The 23633-nt window shown below is 35.2% G+C and overlaps 1 protein-coding gene across 21 annotated transcripts in view; it reads right to left on the reverse strand.

Annotated features, from left to right (window-relative positions):
• Window positions 1-694: 694 nt before the first annotated feature.
• The window catches only part of ICE2 (interactor of little elongation complex ELL subunit 2), a 61108-nt gene continuing 38169 nt past the window's right edge, over window positions 695-23633 (reverse strand). For 18 of the 21 annotated variants that reach the window (XM_026001475.2, XM_026001537.2, XM_072738680.1 and 15 more), the window contains 5 exons: window positions 23257-23386; window positions 9978-10062; window positions 8671-8721; window positions 5176-5434; window positions 695-1405 (listed from right to left, as the gene is read on the reverse strand). In XM_026001475.2, the coding sequence (XP_025857260.2) occupies window positions 1283-1405; window positions 5176-5434; window positions 8671-8721; window positions 9978-10062; window positions 23257-23386 (648 nt within the window). In that variant the 3' untranslated portion in view covers window positions 695-1282. The remainder of the gene's footprint in view (window positions 1406-5175; window positions 5435-8670; window positions 8722-9977; window positions 10063-23256; window positions 23387-23633) is intronic. The other 3 variants (XM_072738681.1, XM_072738682.1, XM_072738683.1) reach the window with 1 other exon arrangement.

Below are 23633 nucleotides of genomic sequence, written 5' to 3' on the forward strand. Positions count from 1 at the left end.
AAAAAAAAAATCGTGTCCATTTAAAAAAAACTCATGGTTTTAAAAAGCGAGTGGCAGGAGGAAATTATATGTTAAAATATATTAAAAAATCTTAATATTTACTAATTAATTTAAAAATATTTTATAACAGACTATAAAAATCAAAAATAAAACTTGGTAGTTGAAGATAAAAATATTCAACTGTTACTTATAATAATAGTTGAGAAGATTTCTCAGACCAGTTCCTTATATTAATATAAAACACATAAAAAAATTCCAAAAACAAAGTAGATATATTACTTTGGATTACAAAACTTGTATTTTACAAATGATGCACATATTTCTGAAACTTTAATGCACATTAATGGACAAAGATACAAAAATTGAATAAGTCCATTCCTTCTTAAGTCCAAACTGGCTATAGTAACACCAGGTGCTCACGAGCTTTGCCAAATTCATCTTTGTGGTCCTAGAACATTTAATCAGTATAGATGAGAAAAAATAGCTTACGTTTTACCATACATTAACCTTGTCAGTTGAAATAATGAAATTTTTCTGGGAAACACAATCATCTCTGCTTTCAGCAGCATATTTCAAAACTAGGCTGAAACTTGTGCCAAGAGAGAGGGATCCATCGCCAAACCTATAACACACATGGAAGGTTGGTTTTTTTCTCAACTGATGATTGACCAAAAAGAAATCATTAACTTGTGACTTTTCAGAGACATGGACTTGTTTATTTTTTAATTTTAATATTTGGCTTGTGCAACGGAATTTCATCAAGTATTTAAAGATGTTAACTTTATTAACTTGCAACAATCATCATTTTGAAATAGTATATATAAACTGTCACAATGGGTCAGAAGCAAGGTTTATATTGGCTCAGAATTCTGACAGTGGCAAGATTCAACTTTCTGAGCCAATGTGATAATTCATATTATTAACATAACACACAATGATAAATATTGCTCTTGAAAAAAGTAGATTATTTTCCTATTTACAGTTTTTGGAAAAGGTCTACTATAAAAATACTTCTCTTCTCTGTTTCCCTGCCATGATAATGTTAAAACATATCTAGATTCTCCTCAAACATCAAGTGTTAAGGGTGTAACATTCCATTTTAGCTGAAACACTCCTTCAAGTAGCCAGTATATTTTTTTCAAGGCACTCCAAGAACTCTCAAGGACACTAAAAGAAAAATGTTCATCTTATTCACTGATCTTCTAGGCATATTTCCCCCTCAAACTTTTCTAAATTGAATGTTGTTACAACTAGTTTTTCTTCATTTTCCATGGTAGAGTCCTTAAGTTATTTTTCTTTTATTTGGAGCTTCTCCTTCATTTTCAACTTGCTGAGGAGGCAGACTGTTGGTTTCCATAGAAACTGGATTCCTGCGGCTGCGTGTAGGCATTCTTGTTCCACCAACCTAAGAGATGAAGTAAAGAATAGTTTTAACATGTTTACCAAGTATTTATATACAGTCAACTATGTATTATTTATACATGTACTAATTACTTTGCAAATGGTCCTTTATACGTTTTTAATCTCCAGCCCCCTGGATGCTTCTAAACAAGCTTTAATCTGACACAGTTTAAGGTGCTAAACTTTCAAATAGCAATCAGAGAAGGAATAGGTCAGAGGAGAATGGAGAGAAGTGAAGGGGAAAACCATTCTCTGTTAAATCTGGAAGAGGCTGAAATGTTAAATTAGAAAATGGTGGAACAACAGGACCTTTTTGAGCGATGTATTTGCAATAATGACGTAGGTCAGGAAAAAGGAAGGAATGAAAAATACAAAGGGAGAGGAAGAAAATACAAGAAAAAGGTCTGAGGTGGTAAAGAGGGAGAAAAAAATTACAAAATGGAGAAAGGGACAATGAGTAAGAAAAACAGTCTATATTGAAAAAGGGGGAAAAATAAATGTGAAAAACAGGGAGGCAAAAGAGAAAAGAACCCCAGTAAAAAGGAAAAGATGAGGGACTAAAAGAGAAGATTCCTGCAAGAAAGAAAAAGAAGTGGGAAGAAACACCTGGGAGGAGACTCCAGAGGAAAAAAAAAAGGAAGAAAGAGAATGGGAGGAATAGTTTGTTGGGGTGCTGCTGGTTCTACCTTAATATCGACTCCTCCTCAGCACACAAGGAGCTGCCCATTCTCACCTTCTAGCCCACCACACAGACTACAGATATGAGAAGGCGTATTCTTAGGACACAATCCTTTGCTAACTGTAGTCCTGCCGAAGGTGAGATCTGGAAATCCTGTCATCTACGTGGCCATCTACTGAGAGAGCACAGTTTTTAAAAGGGGCGATGGAGAAAGTCAGCCCTTGGAGAAAATGGCCAAAGCTGGAAACCTAAAATCATTTGCCCAGAGCCTGTCCATCTCTGCCTCCATTTTCCCTGGCCATCTTGCACCCTTTGTTTCTTCACATCTTATTCAGTGAATTACAGATCTGATGGTGATGGGTGATAAGGTTACTGCAGCACAGTCATATTCCTAATATATCTGATATATTAGCATTACTCCAAGGGGTTACTGGCTCACTAAGAATGAATCAGACTCCAGCTTCCCTAACCTAATATGTTATCTCTTCACGGGCATTTTTTGGTTTACTGTCAGATAACCAGAAAGGAAAAGCTCCATTTGGAATTGGAGTCTGCTAGTGTATTTGTCTGAATCCTATGAACTTTTCTAACACACTTATTAGAATAGAGCTCTGATTTTTAGATTATCTACACTACTGCCCACTCAGCTAGTATTTACTGTAAGACTATACTGACCACCCTGACTGCATCTACTACATTGTGGAGGAAAGTATTTGGAAACTTCTATTGTAAGATTGTGTGTGTGTGTGTGTGTTGCGTGTGTGTGTGTATAAAATGACTGTTTATTACAGAAGTTGTAGAAGGAGAAAAGGGATGGTCACAGAGCCTTTGCAAAAGGACTAGAAGTAGAAGTCGTCAGGAGTAGCATAGGAAGCAAATGGGATTCTCCTATTAATCTCTTCTCCATGAAGTAGGAGGCAGACACAAACTCTACTGGAGGGTATCTCTCAGGGTTAGTACCTAAGGCACTACACAAATATGAGAAGTGAGTTCAAGTGGACAGAAACTAAAGGACTGTATCAAAGACAGAAATATTTGGTATCAGGGAGCCTGGGTGGCTCAGTAGGTCAAGCATTTGCCTTCGGCTCAGGCCATGATCCTGGAGTCCCAGGATGGAGCCTGTGTTGGGCTCCCTACTCAGTTGAGAGTCTGCTTCTCTCTCCCTCTGCTTCCCATGTGCCCCACTCATGCCCTCTCTCGTTCACCCTCTCAAATAAATAAAATCTTAAAAAAAAAAAGAAAAAATTTGTTATGTAAGTTTTTACACCATGAAATGTGTGCATGATTTTTGTTTCATATAGGGTCTTACTTCCTCAGGTTTCCTGAAGCTTTAGTCTTTTCCCATTGCTGCTAAAGCTAGAAACCCTAACTGCACTTACCTTGACTGGTTTAGAAAGTCCCATTCCCATGGCCTGGCTAGGAGAAAGTAAGGGAGGAAGGCTGAATAATGCTCAACAAACATAGGGCTAGACTGTAGGGAGATGTGTAGGAAATCACCAAAAATTTTCAAGGGATTGAAAACATACCAAACCAAGCATTAATTATCTACCTATCTATTGTACCTAACAGCTGGGTCTTAGATCATTTCACTAAGGATTTGTTCCTGGCATGAATACATGAAGTACCTTAAAAAATATAAATCAGCAACTGCTCAGTGGTATACATATAACTGAATTGCTTAATTTTGGATTGATGTGCCCAAATCTTGAACATATGGTATTGTATCAGAGTATTACGCCAAAAAAGGAGTAAGTCATACTCATATATAATTATATGTCACAGGTGATAGACTATAATCATAATTTCTAAATTAAAAGGAGACCATTATACTTGAAAAAATATAAATCTTTCAAGAAAAGTTTTCAATTATTATATTTAAGTTAGCGAAGAAAATTTTACCTTAATAAGTTATAAAAATCATTACTCAAATGAAATTTAAACTGGAAATAACCAACCAGAACTGTAGATAAGATGGTTTAAAATATCAACAACTTCATCCATTCTTTCATTTGTCGCAACTAATTAACCATATTTATACATATCCATGGCCGAAGTTAGCTAAGAATGTACAAGGAGTTCTCCTTCCTAAAAAGATCCTCCCAAACAGTAATATTAGGGTAAAACACTGAAAAACATAAACCTCATTCACTGTAAATTATTTAAAAGTCCTCAGCTTTTGCATTCTAGCTATTTCTAAAAGGCCTTGAAAACATTTACAGATTAATATAACATAGAAACAAAAGAGAACAGAAGATATCCACAGGATACACAATTGACAGATGTTCTGAGAACACATATTGAGAAGATTATACAAGTCAAATAATAATTTTGACTCCAAGGTTTTTGGCAGCATGGAAGGAAAATACACTTGGTTTTTATTTCCTGAACATCAGATTCATTTGTATAGAACAAAACTTTTCCTACAGCTAAACCCAGATTGGAATATTTTACATGATATAAAGAATGAGTGACATGGTGAAGAGTATCTCTAGCCATGGCTTTATAAAAGTCTCAGTCAGAAAAATCATTCAACTGGTATTTCTGGGAAGGATTCTATACACAGAGTAAAGTTAATTATAACTCAATAAATACTGAGTTACACAATACTTAGCAAATAATTTAGTCCTTAACAGTTTATTGTACATTTAATAAGATATTGCATTCACTAATTACTAACACTTTTTAATTTTTCTATATCCTACTTATCAATTTTTAATTGTATCATCATAATTTTATTGTAAGTATTCCTCTGCAAATTGCTTCAAATATTTAATAAAATGAATCAGCATATATAAATAAGAATCACAAAAAAATATAACTTTGTTTTTCACAAGAACACAGGGAGTTAGCTTATTCCCACTGGGCAAGCCATAGAATTTTCTTTAGTTGACTTACAAACATTACAGAAACAGAAACTTCCACTGACAATGACTGGATTCAGTAAAGCACACAACTTTATCTACCCTTCTTATGGATACAGTTTCTAGATGATCTTGTGATTAATGTGGACATGAAGTTGAAATATTGTATCATCAATGAAATACATGAATAAATAACCTCATGGAACATTTAACTGCAAAAAAAAAAAATCATACCTTTTGCTGTGGTGTGGGACCTAGTGATTTAGGTGGAAAAGTACAAGGTATTCTTCCGTGATGGATATGATATGGTAATAACAGACTGGGATCTAAAGGGACCCAGGGAACTGACAGACTGGAAGGCACACTGGGAAGGCCGCAATGTGTTTTGTGCAAATTGTAGGCTGTCCTAGTAACTTTTCCATCAGAGGTCTTGTAGATCAGGAGAGAAGAATCTTCTGCTGCATGAGACAACAAGTAGGAACCCTCCTGCAAGCTAAATCATACAAGGAAATTCAACTCACTGGTTCATGGTGTCAATCTCAACAGTATTTTCTTAATCGTGATTTAAGAATTGACAACAATTATGGGAATGGAATACTGCCTCTAAAAATATTTTATGACCAAGTAAGATTTAAGAAATCTTATTTTTAGTAATATTTTCATGATTTTTAGGAAACTAATTTTAATTGTTACTCCAAAGTTCAGGATACATAGTTTCTTTTTTCAAAATATTCAATAATTTAATGTGAAACAGTCTGCCTAATTCTCTAATCCACGCACAACATATACTGAAGAGTATTTCATGAGTGTACATACACAATATTCCTATACAGAGACCATTTAAAAAAATATTTTATTTATTTATTCATGAGAGACAGAGAGAGAGAGGCAGAGACACAGGCAGAGAGAAGCAGGCTCCATGCAGGGAGCCTGATGTGGGACTCGATCCTGGGACTCCAGGATCACGCCCTGTGGGCTGAAGGCAGGTGTTTAACCGCTGAGCACCCAGGTGTCCCTACAGAGACCATTTTAATTCATTCAACAAACACAGCTCTTGCTTTGTACCCAGTAACACAAAGCTTAAGAGATATAAAAATAAAGTAGAAGTAAAAAAGGAACTTAGTTTAAAAATAAAGTGGAAGTAGGGGATCCCTAGGTGGCTCGGCGGTTTGGCGCCTGCCTTTGGCCCAGGGCGCGATCCTGGAGTCCTGGGATCGAGTCCCACATCGGGCTCCTAGCATGGAGCCTGCTTCTCCCTCTGCCTGTGTCTCTGCCCCTCTCTCTCTCTCTCTCTCTCTCTCTGTGTGTCTATCATAAATAAATAAATAAATCTTTAAAAAAAATAAAGTGGAAGTAAAAAAGGAATAATCATAATACAATATGAGGTGCTGAGAATAGCAACCATAGCAGCTGATAGGTACTGAATGTTTTTTTTTTCTGAATGTTTATCATGAGCTAAATAACTACTGTTATACTGCTTATATCCATTTTATTATTAAATCCTCCACAACAAATCTTCAAGGCATAATATTAATAATTCACTCCGTATCACAGAAAAATATAAATTAAAAATACTAAGCAATCTGCCCAAATTCTGATTGCAGGGAGATATAAACCCAAGTAGTTCAATCCATAGGCCATACCCTTAATCATGATCCTCTACTGTTAAAATAATCACTTCTGTCAAATATCAAATCTACATTTTCCTTTTCTCCTTAGAAAGCTTAAGGAATTCAGTGTATCAACATAAAGAGCTTTCTAAGGATTTTACATTCCTATTTTACATAGCTCAAAGGTGCTAAAGAGAACATCAGTTCTTTCCCATATCATTTAAAATAAGAATTAATTATACTTTAGTTATATGCATCTGCCTACAAACCTGATAAGTTATGTTTCCATTAATTTTTTTAAGCAGAAAAGTAATGGCTTTTCTGCTTAAAAAGGAGGTTCAGAAGTATTCTTACCCCCTCGAGAATTTTTCTTCAGAAACAATCACTTTCTTATTTTTATATAAGGCAATGAATAATAACTGATTTGGTAGTAGGAATAAATAACATTTCAAAGATTGAGGTTTTATTGATCAAAATCATATATCTTAACTACCTTCACTAAAAATGAAGAAAGTTTTGGTTTACAGAGAATTCATGGAGAATGAGAAACTTCAGGGAAGAGTATTTTAGAAATGCTACACGTTGTAATGTACATGGATGGATACTGATTATGGTAGGCAGAATAATGACCTTCCAAAGATGCCTACATCTTAAACCCTAGAAGCTATAAATATGTTAAATTACACAGCAAAGAGGGAATAAGATGGAATTGGAATTCCTAACCTGTTGATTTTAAAATGCTTAAGATTTTCCTGGATTATCTTAGTGGGTCCACTGTAATCAAGAGTCCTTCAATGTAGACTAACGAAGCAGGAGGGACTCAGAGGGGAGATTACAACCATGAAAGGAGTCAGAACAATGTGATGTGAGGACTCAACCTGCCTTTGAAACTCTGAAAAAGGAAAAGGGCCACAAACCAAGGAATGCAAATGGCCTCTAGAATTCACAAAAGTAAAGGAAAGAGACCATCACCCAGAGCGTACAGAAAAATTCAGTCCTGCTGACACATGGATTTTGACCCAGAAGACCTGGCACACTTACAGAATTGAAAGATAATAAATTCTTTTACCAATTCTTTTACCAATTCTGTGGTAATCTGCCTTAGTTACAGTAGAAAACAAATATACAGACTAAGATATTGATAAGATCTCAAAGAGCATTTGACAAATTTCATGTATAAGTATTGTGCTTCATATGAAGAACACAATAGACAAAATTTCTGCCACAGAACTGAAAAATATCTAGGGCATCACTGAACTCAACACCATCATTTTATAAATCAGGAAACTAATAGGCATAATAAGTAGAGATTGAGAACTTTGAGATTTTTCACTTTTATTTCAGATTCTTGAATTGTTTTCCAGTTTATCTTTTGGTAAGGGCATAACAGAAGGAGAACACAAGTTCACATAATAAAGCAGTCTGATAAATAACCAGGTGGAAAATTCATATTCTGAGATTTCTCACAGACTTGATGATTTTTTTGAACACTAGCTCTATGTTGCTTCCTTATCCTGAAAATATAAACAACATAGCTATGTAGGCTCCATAATATCCATATCCTAAGCTCCAGAACTTTTGTATATTACCTTTAATGGCTTCCTAAATGTGATTAAGGTGCAATGAGACAAAGGAAGCGGAAATTTAAGTGATGTGTTTGGAAGATGGAGAAAGAGGCCACAGTCAAGGAATACAGGCAGCCACTAAAAGGTGAAAATCAAGACAAGGAAATGATTGCTCCCTTAGAGCCTCCAAAAAGAATCAGCCCTGCTGATACAAATTTAGTCCAGTAAAAGTGATTTTGGGTTTCTGACCTCCAAAACTATAAAATAAGTTTGTGCTGTTTTAAGCCAGTAAATTTGTGGTAATATGTTACAGTGGCATATGGGAACCAATACAACAGAGTCTTACAGAGAAATGTTTAACCGCAAGCAAGTCAGATACTATCATATTCTATTTTTTATTTTTATTTTCACAATTGCAACCTTGACAAAATAGAACAAATTTCGCATTTCTGGGTTACATTCTATGATCCCTAATAGCATATATTCAAACTTTCTCTGAATTTTCACCCAAGAAAATCACACATATCAATGCAAAATGTCCAAAAACTACTTACCTACTCAATTTCTTTAGAATGTGTTGGAGGATGTTAAATAAACTTGAAATCCTATTAAACAGAAGAAATTAATGTAAAATTAAAAAAAAAGTATTCTTAACAATTATAGCTCCTCAGAAAGAGAAATACCTTCACTAACAAAGAAAAAAATAGAAAACACAGAATAACATTATTTGATTAAATTATAATCTTTAATTTTTGCCATTTTCTGATTTCTCTTCAAAATTATAAAGTAGTTGGCCTGTGTGAATCAGAGCAGTTGCAAAGAGCTCACTATTTTATATTCAGAACTAATCTGCAAAAGAGTTTGCCTTTTAGAGATGGTGGTGAATTAGCTTCCAAAGAAACTGAGAAGTTTTTTAAATGTGTGATGCCAGAGAAGCCACCGAGTGGCAGCAGGATAGTTATTTCTTTAGTATCTATTCTAGACTTACATTTATTTCCCCTAGTATTTATTTAAAAATGGGTTTCATTGGAATGGTGGGGCGGGCAGTGAGTAATGTATGGAAAAGCCTTCTTATTCGTGTAAAGAAAAAGTTATTCCTCAAAGGGGGCAGTCCTTATAATAGAAGTGGACATTTTTAAGAATAAGCAAAGAATTCAAGATTGAATCTGAGACCCTTCAAAAAATGTGTCAAACTCCAAAGCAGAAACTCTGCGACCAGTCTAAGTCAGGACAATTTCCCATCCTAATGGTCAATCAAACATTAACTTCCAAGGTTGTCACTCTAGTTCACCTGTGTGCTCTGGAATAAGTGACTCTAAGTTCCAGTTTCCCCACACACAAAATGGGGATAATACCAGTCCTTCCTAGAAAGCTGTGAGATATAAATTAAATTATATTCCTAAGTTATTTTCCTTTGCATTTACGTATTTGGGGTCCTGAGCACAATAAACTCATTTATATGATGTACAATAATATGTGGCACAGGGGAAACTTTAAGAAGTTAGGATGTCTAAATAAATGTATATAACCTTTAGAGCTAAGAGTCTATGACTCTCCTGTTCTTTCCCATCTCTGAAAGTGGTACTCCCATGCACCTCTCAGATGGTGGGCTATTACTCTTTTTCTAGCCTTCTTTGTCTGAAGTAGAAAGGCTGGTGCCACTGGCATTTGATTTAATTTGAAAAGGGATATGATTAATATAGATGGATCACAAACTGGGCCAGGGGAAGCCTAAATGCAGAAAAAGATTAAAAGTCTTGAAAATAAATGATTTAAACTTACCCAATATTTAGAAATAAACAAAAATTAGTCATTATATTAATAAGTTTTAAAAATCCCACCACAAAGTAAACTTTCTTACTTGAGTGCTGAAAGTTTTTCTTTTAATTCTTCTGAGGTAATTTCTTCTAACAGAAAAAGTTTTGAAGTAAATGCATCGATGTGCCCTAAAATAAAATATCAAACTTCAAAAAGAACAGTTGCAGTATTTAAATTTTTTAAAAATTTTTATTTATTTATGATAGTCACAGAGAGAGAGAGAGAGGCAGAGACATAAGCAGGCTCGATGCACCGGGAACCCGATGTGGGATTCAATCCCGGGTCTCCAGGATCACGCCCTGGGCCAAAGGCAGGCGCCAAACCGCTGCGCCACCCAGGGATCCCCAGTTGCAGTATTTAAAAAGCAAAAGTTATCCAGGGTCCTTAGAGAAGCTTTTACAAAATTGTAACAACTGTAAAGGAACTTTACATTCTAAAAAGAGGAGAATTATACATTTTATTAAGTTTATTAAGTGTTTATTTTTCTAAAAGATTTTATTTATTTGAGAGAGAGAGAGAATGAGGTAAGGGGCAGAGGGAGAGGGGGAGAGAATTTCAAGCAGACTCTGTGCTGAGCAGAGCCTGATGTGGGGCTGAATCTCAGAACCCCGAGATCATGACCTGAGCTGAAATCAAGAGTCAGCCACTTAACCAACTTAGCCACCCAGGAGCCTCCACACTTGGGTTTCTTTTTTTTTTTTTTTTTAAAGATTTTATTTATTTATTCATGACAGACACACACACAGAGAGAGAGAGGCAGAGACACAGGCAGAGGGAGAAGCAGGCTCCATGCTGGGAGCCCAATGCGGGACTCGATCCCAGGACTCCAGGATCGCGCCCTGGGCCAAAGGCAGGCGCTAAACTGTTGAGCCACCCAGGGATCCCCTACACACTTTGTTCTTAAGATAAAGATTAGATTATAAAAATCCAGTTTAATTATTTACAATAGCCAAGACAAGGCAACAACTTAAGTGTCCATCAACGGATGAATGGATAAAGAAGATGTGAGACACACACACACACACACTAAAATATTATTCAGTCAAGAGAAAGAAGGAAATTATGCTATTAATAACAACAAAGATAAACTTAAGGGCATTATGCTAAGTGAAATAAGAGAAAGAAAATACCACATGATATCAATTATATATGGACTCTAAAAATAAAAGTTAAACTCACAGAAACAGAGGAGAAAAGTGGTTCCCAGAGGCTGAGGGAGGAAGGAATAGGGAGAGGTGGTAAAAAGGGTACAAACTTTCAGCCACATAGAGTCTGAGAATCTAAAAAGTATAATATGGTGACTATAGATAACACTATATTGCACAATTGAAATTTGCTAAAAGAGTAGCACTTAAATGTTCTCAAAAAAGAAAAATCAAAACTATAAATATGTGGGGATAGAGGTATAAATTAACTGGATGAGAGGAATCACTTCACAATGTGTATATATAGCAAATCATCATGATGTAGACTTTAAATATTTTACAATTTAATTTGTCAATTATACCACAATAAAGCTCAAAAACAAATCTGGCTTTTAATTAGAGCACACCATAAGATTCTACATGGTTACAAGAAGAAATCTGCTTAAAGTCTACTTTCTTACAAACATAACATAATTCCAGAATTCAAGAAACAAAGTAGCAAAAGAGGACACTTCAATTTTAAAAAGTAATGTGCATGTTCTACAACAAAATAAGTTAAGATAGGACACTTAGGCCTTGAAATGTATCAAGGAAGAATGATATGAAAGACAGCAGTGAGTTAAATGTTATATAATCAAGTCAATACGAAAATCATGCTATTGTACTAGAGTTAAAAAACATCAATTAGTATGAAAAGAATGTAAAACTCATGCTGAAAATAATAGCATTTTTTGTTTTTATTTTGAACTTGTAGTATTTAGTTATCAAAACACATTATCGGGGAAGCTGATGTTAATCACTGGGACCAAAAAAAGCACATATCTCATTTTCATATAAAGCCTCCTTTCGATTACTTTGTATTCATAGAAAGAATTGGAAATATTTTCACTAGATGTTTTTCCTTAAAACAATGAATCTATTTTTGCAATGCCTACTTGTTATTTCCTATGCCAAGTTTCAGTTTCACCTCAGCATTTCTAGTACTCACTATACAGTGACATTTCTAGTAAGACACATTTTAATGCTTTAATAACTGTAGAAAGAGAATATTAAATACAATAAAACATATTTAGACGTTTACTAAATATGCCTTTGAACAGATTAACAAGTCTTAGCTTTTTAAAGAAATTTCAATTAAAAAATATGTATTATAGCATGTCAAACATGGTCAGCCAAAAATAACTATGTAGAGAACACCATACTAAGTGCTATGATGCCTACTTCCTCAAGGAGTTAACAATTCTTTCAATATTGGAGTATTTTCACCTGTGGGCCTTAAATGACTCATACATGTGGTTGAAATATTTATTTCCCTGGCCCTTGGGGCAGCTAAGCAAGGCTTGGGATGGAAAGTTTCCTGGCCACTGCCCTTCAGCCAGGAGCTCTTTTGTATATCACAGTGAGCTATCCAAGTATTTTTTTTGTGTGTGTATCAAGGTTGGGAAACACTCTTTACAGAGTACAAATAAAACCTTTATATAATACAATTAAAGACTATATATATATATGCATCCAATCATACATTTATACATACACACATACATACGTATACATACATATAGTCCTTGCTTTGTATGTAGTATGGGATGATAAAAATAATCATACAAGCTGAAACCATGCAGGCAATTTTAATGATCCATGGGAAAAGTTACAATTGTTCCAAAACTTAAAAAAATTTGTCAAAGGGTGCCTGAGTGGCTTAGTTAAGCATCTGATTCTTGATTTCAGCTCAGGTCATGATCTCATGGTCATGAGATCAAGCCCTCATCACGCTCTATATTCAGTGGAGAGTCTGCTTCTTTCTTCCTCTCCTTCTGCCCCTTCCCCTACTTATGCAGGTGCATGCACACTCTCTCCTTCTCTCTCACATAAATAAATAAATCTTTAAAAAAACTTTTTTGTTGTTGTTGGGGCACTTGGTTTCGGCTCAGGTCCTGATCTCAGGGTTGTAAGATGGAGCCCTCTATTGGGCTCTGCACTCAGGGTGGAGTCTGCTTAACACTTTCTCTCCTCTGCTGCTCCTCCCCTTATTCTAAAATAAATAAATTAATCTTAAAAAAAAATTTTAGATTCATGATCCAAATATGAATTCCTGATCAATTATAAAGATATGGGGAAATAAAAAAAAGCAAAACTAATATTTATTTAGTACACTGTAATTTAATACATTAAAAACACTGAAAATTATTTATAAAAAACTCAAGAGCAGTTTGAACACTGCTTGTCACTTCTTCTGGAACAACTTATGATAGGAAGCAAAAAATTTTTCCTATGCCGTGGATAGTCATACTCCTTTCTGAGTTAGGATCAGATGCCAACATTGTATCCTTGTGCTTCACATGCCAAGAAATATCTCCCAGAGTTCCTTTCATGTAAAATCTTATGCTGGTATCACTCATGTCACAACCACTTTCCTCATTTATGTCCATAAGTTTGCCTTCACTAAATTCCTGTGGTGGCATATCTAGAGTCTCTTGAACATCAGTGGTGTCAACATTCCCACTGTCAGCTGTTTCCTAACTCCATTTATGTTCAATTTGAATTTTGCTTCCAGTGGTATCACTTTTTCCTTGCTGTGCTTTAATTATTGTTGGCTAATTCTTTGATTATCCACTTTTATAAAATTACGAGTTTATCACTGGGGCATAAGGAGGGAACACAAATACACAGACTGTTTTCTGTGTACGAACTCAGTAAGAGGTGCACAGTGACCACTGACAGAGTTTGGAAAATGTGACATGACTGGTCACTGGTCATGATGTGCATCTGTTATTTTTGTAGTGACATGTAGACTGAAAAGACAGCAGTGAAGTCTGTACTTTATGAAATTTGTTATAGTTAATAGACTGTAGTAACTGAAATTGGTGTATTTCAGAACTGTGCAAAAGCAAGGCCTACCTTATGTCAACTATGTAGAATTGATATAATTAAAGGATTAGAAGGTTGTTTTATTGTGAAAGATTACTTCGGGAGTTTTCTTTAAGGAGTATCTCTTAATGTTTTTATGGGACATGAAGATAAAAAAATGCCACAATCAAGGGGAAGAGAACATGTTCACAGTAAAGCAAAGCAACGTTTTTTAAAAAAAGTACATTTATTCTACATGAAAAAGAGACTATGAGCTACAATAATTAGTTGTCCTCAAACTAGCAGCATCAGCAGTACCTGAGAACATGCTAGAAAGGCTAAGTCTTGGGTCTCGATCCAGACCAATGAATCAGACACTATAGGGTCAGGGCCAGCAATCTACTTTAACAAGCCCTACAACTGATTCTGATGAACCACCAAATTTGAGAATTACTGAACCATGTCCTACAAACCAATGTGCTGCTCTTCAGTTAAAGTAATTGAGATCTTACATCACTTTGTCAGGTAAGACATGTTTGAATCACTCAATCATGCAGATAAACTCCACTCTCACTGTTTACTCCAAAGGATCTAATGTACTACCCCTAAATATGATTTTTTGAGGAGAAATTAACCAAATTTCCTTGAAATCTTGAGCTCATAGGGCTGGACAGGGAAAAAAATGACAAATACTTAAGTTAAATGGAGGAGTGGCTAGCAATGGTTGGGAGGAAAACTCAGGCCACAGTTGAGGAAGGATCATGGTGTATGAGTGCATGGGAAAGAAAATATAAGCACTTGGAAAGTTTCTGGTCAAGACTTTAAGAATTTAGTTTCTAAACAGCAAAGTCATTTGTTTTAATTTACATTGATTAGTACTGTCACACAGAATGCTTCATTTTTGTTACAGCTGATACCTCCTCGCCCCTCCCTCAATTCTTCCCTAGCCTTTTCAGTTTTATGGCAAAGTTAATAACACTTAAAAAATGTCATTCAATTCTGGTCCTGCCAACTGATAAACTCTGTATCTATGTGTAAGTTATTTAATTATTCTGAACTTTTCTTTTTTGCATATAGCTGTGGTGGTCTACACACATTAAAAACTGTTCATCAGTAACACTTAGACCAAAAATTTTTTGAAAAATGAAAATAATATACAAAGTATAGTTGGCTAGGCTTTCTTGTTTTGAGAAATCTTGGTTTAAAACTGTGTGATAGGACACCTGGGTGATTCAGAGGTTGAGCGTCTGCCTTGGGCTCAGGTCGTGATCCTAGGGTCCTGGGATCCAGTCCCGCACTGGGCTACCTGCAGGGAGCCTGCTTCTTCCTTTGCCTGTACCTCTCTCTTTCATAAATAAATAAATAAAATCTTTAAAAAAAGAATAAAACTGCGTGATACAACTAGGATGGATTTAAAGTCCAATTCATTTTGCTATAGGTTTTAATGGCTGCCATAGCTAAAAACGATACAATGATACAAAGATCCACATAAAACAAATGCCTTATTGCTGGGCTTACTAGAGTGACACCGATTGTTTTTAACATCATACACCAATAACACAAAGCTTTTTCTCTAATTTCTATTAGTAAAAAGTCCATCTTCCCTGATGTTAACCAGTTTTTCTTATAAATGTTAAGATAGGGGCTACATTCCTATTCTTAAGGTTCTCTGGAGGATTTTAAAAGGGTTTTTTCCCCCCTTAATCTGATTCCAAGTTTTTGAAGTATACAGATGTACAAGGTTTTTGTTTATAATAAGTGACATCTTTTATTTTTGGCAACAAAATCATACATAATATACCCAAGGATGCTGTATGGCATAGCTCTGGGGGTGGCCATTCATATGGAACTGTCTCCCTAGGGGTGTGCTATATGAAGATGGTGAAGACTTTTTCAATATTTTATGTGAGAGGATTGTATGACAACATAAAGAGACAGTACCACTTACCAATCCACATACTTAATATGAATAATGTTTGTTATTTGGAGAAAAAAAATAAGTTAGTTATAACATTCTCTTCCTATATCCAAGTGGCTTCTTATGCACAGCTAAAGACAGTAAAAAGAATAAAGTAATTGAATTCAGTGGTTTGTCTTCTATCACTTCCACTCTCCTTGACTTTTACTGTTCCTTTAACCAATTATCAAAGGCAACTTCACTCATTCTAAACATAATTGAGTATCTCCATGTGTCAGATACTGTTCTAGGAGCTTAAGATACTAACAGTAAACAAGAAACACAGAGACAGGCAATAGATATCATAAGCAATTAAAGTATATAATTTGTTAGTGGCAACCAGGAAAGGGATTGGATATACATTTGTGTGGGTGAAGGGTAAAGAAATCAACAAATAGAAGAAGAAAGAGACCCAGAGATGTCAACCTGGCCGCTGGGGTTGCTTTTCTCTGGAAAAAGCAACAAAAGGCTAAGAAATGGACCAGGGCTTTCAAGAGTCTCTAAGGATCAGAGGAACAAAAACTGGATTTCAGGATCTATCAACGAACTGAACATCTAAGCTCTGAGTTGGGACCTTGTATATGAAGCAGTCCCCTGGGTTTGGTGAATCTCTAAAAGATCATAGGATTCAACATACAGTTGTACTCATGGTTAAGACTTATAGCAAAAGGATATAAAAGAAGGAGAAGGAGGAGGAAGAAGAGGAGGAAGAAAAGGAGGAAAAGGAAGAGGAGGAGGAAGAGGAGGAAGAGGAGAAAGAGGAGGAGGAGGAGGAGAAAGAGGAGAATGAGGAGGAGAGGAAGAAGAAAGAAGAAGCAGCAAAAGGAAAAGGTGTGCGGAGTGAAATCCAGAGGAAACCAGGTGAAATCTCGGAGTCTCTTTTGAGTTTCTGTCTGGGATGATGAAAAAGTTCTGGAAGTGGATAGTGGTGACGGCTGCACAACTCTGTGAATCTACTTAATATCACTGAATTGTACTAAAAATCTTTGCTGAACTGTACACTAAAATGGCTGAAATGGTAAATTCAATGTTATTCTAAAATATGTATAGTTTATCACAATTAAAAAAAAAAAGTCCCTTCCCACTGAAGTCACATAGGGTGCACTTAATTCTTCCAGAAACCGTTTTTTTGAAAGTTCATTAGCAATTCAGCACTCAAGGTTTTTAGTTGGGGGGCTCATCATGTAGGTGCCCTCTGCCTAGCACATACCAAAATTAGACTCTCAAAGGAAAGCAGATGTTCAGAATAAGCTGAATAAACACACGTTGTTTGTACAGTACAGGTACTATGAGCCATCCTTATCAGCTAAAGAAAGTCTTATTATCAGTACAGGAACAGTTTACTAGGCATGTTCCTAGATACCAGCTAAGGGTCAGCCTTGCAAACAGGTCTTTTCAATGATTGGCAGTGTCAGTCCGGTTACATATGCACAGATCCTGAATAGCAATACCCTAGCAATAAGTGGGAAACAGACTGGTCTTTCTAGGGTCCAAAGTCAAGCTTCAAATTATCTAAATTCCTGCAATGGAATTAAGGTGAATCAAAAGTAATCCTGTCTAGGGAAAGATAACATTTTAACTTTCTCATTATCTCCACAATTTTTCATATATAAGAGCTGGCCTTTGATAAAGAAGAACCTGGCATACGATGAAACATAAAATAACAATTAAAAAAAATGAAACATGTTATGAGATGAGAATTGTGTGCTTTGCAAAGGACCCACAGTACCTCAGAACATGACCTCCCTTGGAAATACGATCATAGCAGATATAACAAAGATTAACATGAAGTCATACTGCAGCAGGGTGGACCCTTAATCCATTATGACTAGTGTCCTAAGAAGAGGAGAGAGACACACAAGAAAAAGATGCCATATGATGAGGGAACCAGAGAAGAGGGTGATGCATCTAAAAGCCAAAGATGGCAAAAATTACTGGCAGATACCAGAAGATAGAAAAGGCAATGAAGGATTCCCTCCTACAGGTTTCAGAGGGAACATGGCCCAATAACACCTTGGTTTTGTATTTTTCGCCTCTAGAACTACGAAACAAGAAATTTCTGTTTTAAGCCATTTAGTTTGTGGTACTTTGTTACACCAGCCCTAAGAAAGAAATAAACAAAAGATAACAGAAAAGACACATAGGAAATCTAGATAAAAGTACTGAACACAGACTTTAAAAGAGTTTTGCCTAATAGGCTTAAGGAAAGATAGAGACTTTCTGTAGAAAATTATAATCCATAAAAAAGAACCAAAAGGAAAATGTAGAACTGAAGAATACAGTAATTGAAATTAAGGACTCAAGTCATGGGTTAAATAGTGTTAGAGACAGGTGAAGAGGGAATTAATGAATTAGAAAAAATATCAAAAATGATGCATGAAGAGCCAAAAGGAAAGGTAAATAAGGAAAAGAATGCAAAGGACGTTAGGGTTATAGTCAGATATAACATAATGTGAATAAAATCCTAGAGGAGAAAGAGAGAAGAATGGGGAAGAAGTGGTGTTTAGTGACATAATAACTGAGAATTCTCCAAAATTGCTAAAAGCTATCAAGTCACATATTCAAGGAACAATATAAACCCCAAAAGGAATATTTACAAGGAAAACCTAAGTATATCATAGGAAAATTGTTGAAAAGCAGGGAGAAAGAAAAATTTAAATCTACCGGGGGGCGGGGGGGTAGGGAAAGGATGGACAGCTGACTTATCTTTCAACAGAAATGAAAGCCAGAAAATGATGAAATATCTATCCTTCCAGAATAAAGGTGAAAATAAAAAAAAAAAACTTTTCGATAAATAAAAAGGAGTCTTTGTCACTAAGATATCTATAATAAAGATAATACTAGAAGATATGAATTATTTCTCTTCAGGTACAGAAAAATGATATTAGAATCTTAGAGATATGAGACGAAAAGCATTAAAAGGGTAAATATATAATAAATGTAAATAAATATCAAATGTACACAAATAATGTACAGAAAAATAAAACACTATTTAATGAGGATAAGTTAGGGATACATGTTATAATTATTAGAGTAGCACTGTCCAACTGAACTTTTTTGTGATGATGGATATAAACTGCACTGTCCAATATGGTAACCAGGTGTAGCTTTCTAGTATCTGAAATATGGTCAGTATGACTGAGAAACTGAATTTTAAGTTTTATTTAATTTTAATAAATTTAAAATAGTCACCTATGGCTAGGAGCTACTATGTTAGGACACCTCTAGAGTAACCCTTAAAAGAATAGTAAAAGAATACATTAATTACATTAATATAGAACTATGCTGTTAATAAAGGGGAAAAATGGAATAAAAAATATGCAATTCACATTATCGCACTAGGACAAAAAAAGCCCTTAAAACTATGAGTTAAATAGAAAACATATTAAAATGGGTAGATATAAACTCAAATTTATTAGTGATGTGTAGTAATTTACTACAGGTACTACAGACATTAAAAGATCCTAAGAGGATATGATAAAGACTTTTACACCAATAATTTTGAAAATTTAAAAAAACTGAACAAATTTCTTAAAAACATATACAAGTTACAAAACTGATGCAAGAAATTAAACATGTGAATGGCTCTAAAATTAATTTAAAAACAGAATTGATAATTAGAAGCTTCTCAAAAAGGAAAACTTTAGGCCCATTGCTTCCTAGGTAACTTGTACCAAACATTTATTTGTAGGAGAAATAATACCAATTTTATAGAAATTCTACCAGATAAGAGAAGAAGGAATATAATACCAACTCATTTTACAGTATAAACATAACCTTAATACGAATACCTCGGCAAGATGTTATAGGCCAATCTCACTCATAAACACAGATGGCAGAATTAATATTAAAAGACTTCTAACTCTGGGAAATGAACTAGGGGTGGTGGAAGGGGAGGAGGGTGGGGGGTGGGGGTGAATGGGTGACGGGCACTGAGAGGGGCACTTGACGGGATGAGCACTGGGTGTTATTCTGTATGTTGGCAAACTGAACACCAATAAAAAATAAATTTATTATTAAAAAAAAGAAATCACCCAAAATATTAAACACTGCAAAGTAAAAAGATTCTATAAGGTACCTACTTCATACTTCTTTGCTACTATACACTGAGCTCAATGAAGTCTTTGAGCTCAAGTATTATGGGTAAATAAATATATACAGCACTTTTAAAAAATATAAAAAATTAATATTAAACTAAATCTACCAATATGTAAAAAGAGTAATATATTATGATTAAGCTGGGTTTATTGCAGAAACACAACGTTGGATTAATATTTTTAAATGAATCAACAGGAGTCATCACATTAGTAGAATAAAAGTCATACCATCATATCCATAAAAGCAAAGAAAATATCTGATAAGTTTTTTTTTTTTTAACCAATTCATGATTAAAATTCTTAAACTACGGGGATCCCTGGGTGGCTCAGTGGTTTGGCACCTGCCTTTGGCCCAGGGCGTGATCCTGGAGTCCGGGATCGAGTCCTGCGTTGGGCTCCCGGCATGGAGCCTGCTTCTCTTCCTTCTCCTGTGTCTCTGCCTCTCTCTTTCTCTCTCTCTATATATATATATCTATCATGAATAAATAAATAAATAAATCTTTAAAAAATTCTTAAACTAGGTACAGAAAGGAACTTTTTTAAAAAAGATTTATTTATTCATTTATTTAGTTATGATAGAGAGAGAGACAGAGAGAGAGAGAGAGGCAGAGACACAGGCAGAGGGAGAAGCAAGCTCCATGCCGGGAGCCCCATGCAGGACTCGATCTCGGGACTCCAGGAGCACACCCTGGGCCAAAGGCAAGCGTTAAACTGCTGAGCCACCCAGGGATCCCCAGAACTTCTTTATTCTAATTAAAGGTATCTACAAAAACCTATACAAAATATCAAAACACGTGGTGAATTGTTAAAAACATTCCCTTTTGGGGCACCTGGGTGGCTCAGGTTGTGATCCCAGGGACCTGGGATGGAGTCCCACATCAGGCTCCCCAGAGGGAGCCTGCTTCTCCCTCTGCATCTCTCATGAATAAATAAATAAAATCTTTAAAAAACAACAAAACATTCCCTTTTAAGATGAGAAATGAGGAAAAAGCCCCTGTATTTACCTTGTATTCAAGTGTGAGCCAATGAAGGCAAGAAAAATAAAAAGGTATAAAGATTGGAAAGAAGAAATAAAATGGCCATTATTTGCAGAAGACACGACTGGTTAATTAAAAAACCTGAATTATTAAAATGAGTTTAGCAAAGTTGCTAGGTAGAAGATCAATATAGAAAATGAATATGTGGGCAGCCCGGGTGGCTCAGTGGTTTAGCACCTGCCTTCGGCCCAGGGCATGATCCTGGAGACCCAGGATCGAGTCCCACGTCAGGCTCCCAACATGGCGCCTGCTTCTCCCTCTCTCTCTGTGTCTCTCATGAATAAATAAATAAAAATATTTAAAAAAATGAATATGTAAATAAATTTTATATTTTAGTAATAAACCACAAGAAAATAAAATGTCAGAAATATCATTTATAACTTAAAATATCAAATACCAAAATACACTTAACAAAAGTTATACAAGATCTCTACATAGAAAATCCTAAAATACTAATAGAAATTAAAGATATAAATAAAGGATTTTATAAAGTCCACAAATTGGAAGATATGTTATTGTGAAGCTATCGATTTACTCTACAGAGTCAATGTACTTGCTAACAAAAATCCCAATTTTGTTGTTGATAGAAACTGACAAGCTGATTCCAAAATGTACATACAAATGGCCAAGAATAGCCAAGAATCTGGAAGAAAAATAAGTTGACAAGATTCACTTTACAGAGTAGAACATTTTATAAAGTAATTTACAATGTTAATTGTCCAGCTAGAGTACCTAGAAAAATTAAGTAATTACTCTAGTTAGAGTAATTAAAACAGGTACTGCCTGAAGGATACATAGTCTAGAATTAGATTCACAGATATGATTTATAATACAAGTAGCATTGAAGAGTAGCAGAGAAAGGGTGGTCTTTTCAATAAATAGTGTTAAAAATGGAAAACAAAATCTTGATATTCCATGTAAAGTTAAATACCACATAAACCGTGTATCAAAAAGTTAAGGGGTAGAGGGGTACCCAGATGTCTCAGTCAGTTAAGTGTCTGTCCTGGGATCAAGCCCCATGTCAGGCTCCCTGCTGAGCAGGGAGACTGCATTTTCCTCTCCCTCTGCCCCTCCCCCCTGCTTGTGTGTGTGTGTGTGTGTGTGTGTGTGTGTGTGTGTGTGTGTGTTCTCTCAAATAAAATACTTTTTTAAAAAATAGAAGTTAAATGGATAAATTGTAGTATATTCTTACAAAGGAATATCAAAACAATAGAAGTAAACAACTGCTACACAAAGCATGGATAAATTTCAAAAACTATGTTAATTGAAAGGAAGCATAAACAAAAGATTACTATTTTATGATTCCATTTGTATCAAGTGGCAAAACAAAACTATCAGAATAATGATTGCCATTGGAAAAGAGGAAAAAGGCAATGACTGGCAAGGTCACTTGTGGGTCTTCTGGGGCACTGGTAAATTTTCAGCTTCTTGATCTGGATAGTAGTTACAGAGGTGCTGGCTTTGTTATAATTCCCTGAGCTGTATATTTATATTCTTTTCATTTCTAAAAATGTACTTAAAGTTAAAAATGGAAAGGGTGAGTGACTGGCACAGATGGACATCTGACTCTTGGTTTCGGCTCAGGTTGTGATCTCAGGGTGGTGAGATCTAGCCATGTTGGGCTCAGTGCAGAATCTGCTTAAGACTCTCTCTCTCCTTCTCCTTCTACTCTTCTCTAACCCCTCCCATTCTCTCTAAAATAAATATACCTTAAAAAAAAAAAAAAGTTAAAAATGGAAGAGAAAAAAATATCAAATCAATGGTGTACTTTACAACTATTCTATTATCTTAGAACAGAAAGAGTACCATGTAGACACTTAAAAATTATGTATAAATATAGAAAAGTTATTGCTCCTTTTGTTTTAGGCCACTTTTAATTTTTAGCTAAGAAATTCTTTCTTGGGGTGCCTGGAGTGGCTCAATCAATAGTTTAAAAGAAGCTTGTTAGAAAACACTTCTATAGTTTTAGCTTATTACACTGTAAAATAAAATATTTCAAAAATAAAACAATTATGTTGACATTCAAACACAACTAAACATTGAATAAGATGGAAATGGAACATCTGATCTTACTAGTCTCACCCCACCCCACTGCAGTAGGAATGGTGTTGTAGTAGAAAGGAATGTTAACACAATAAGAGAGCTGCAGAAAGTACAGAATGGAAGTCTTTATAATTGATTAAAAGTATATATTTACAATGGCATTAAAAAGGAGAACAAAGCCTGGTGTATAACTTACCAACATAAAATGAGCAGTTGGAATGCAATAAACTTTCAGTCCACAGGCGGCAAAGTTCACTTTCAGTTAGAGCTTCAACACCATAACAAGCTTGATATTCCACTTTTGGTAGTACATAAACTGGAAATTGCTGAAATGCAAGGTTATACTTTTTCAAAGCTCCATTAATTTATGCTTAATAGCAAATACATTTGCCTATATAGTTTTGCCACTTTCAAAATGCTTTCAGGTAATCTTATTTCATACTTCCAAATACAGCAGAATTCAGACAGAAAGATGAAAAGAACCCTTGTTAGATGTGGGCAACACACAGAGGTGGATAGATAAATAAGAGATCCTGAACCAACAGCTCTCCCTCATCTCCACCTAAGATCCCT

Source organism: Vulpes vulpes, chromosome 15 (genome assembly GCF_048418805.1).
Source record: "Vulpes vulpes isolate BD-2025 chromosome 15, VulVul3, whole genome shotgun sequence".
NCBI classification, from domain to species: Eukaryota; Metazoa; Chordata; class Mammalia; order Carnivora; family Canidae; genus Vulpes; species Vulpes vulpes.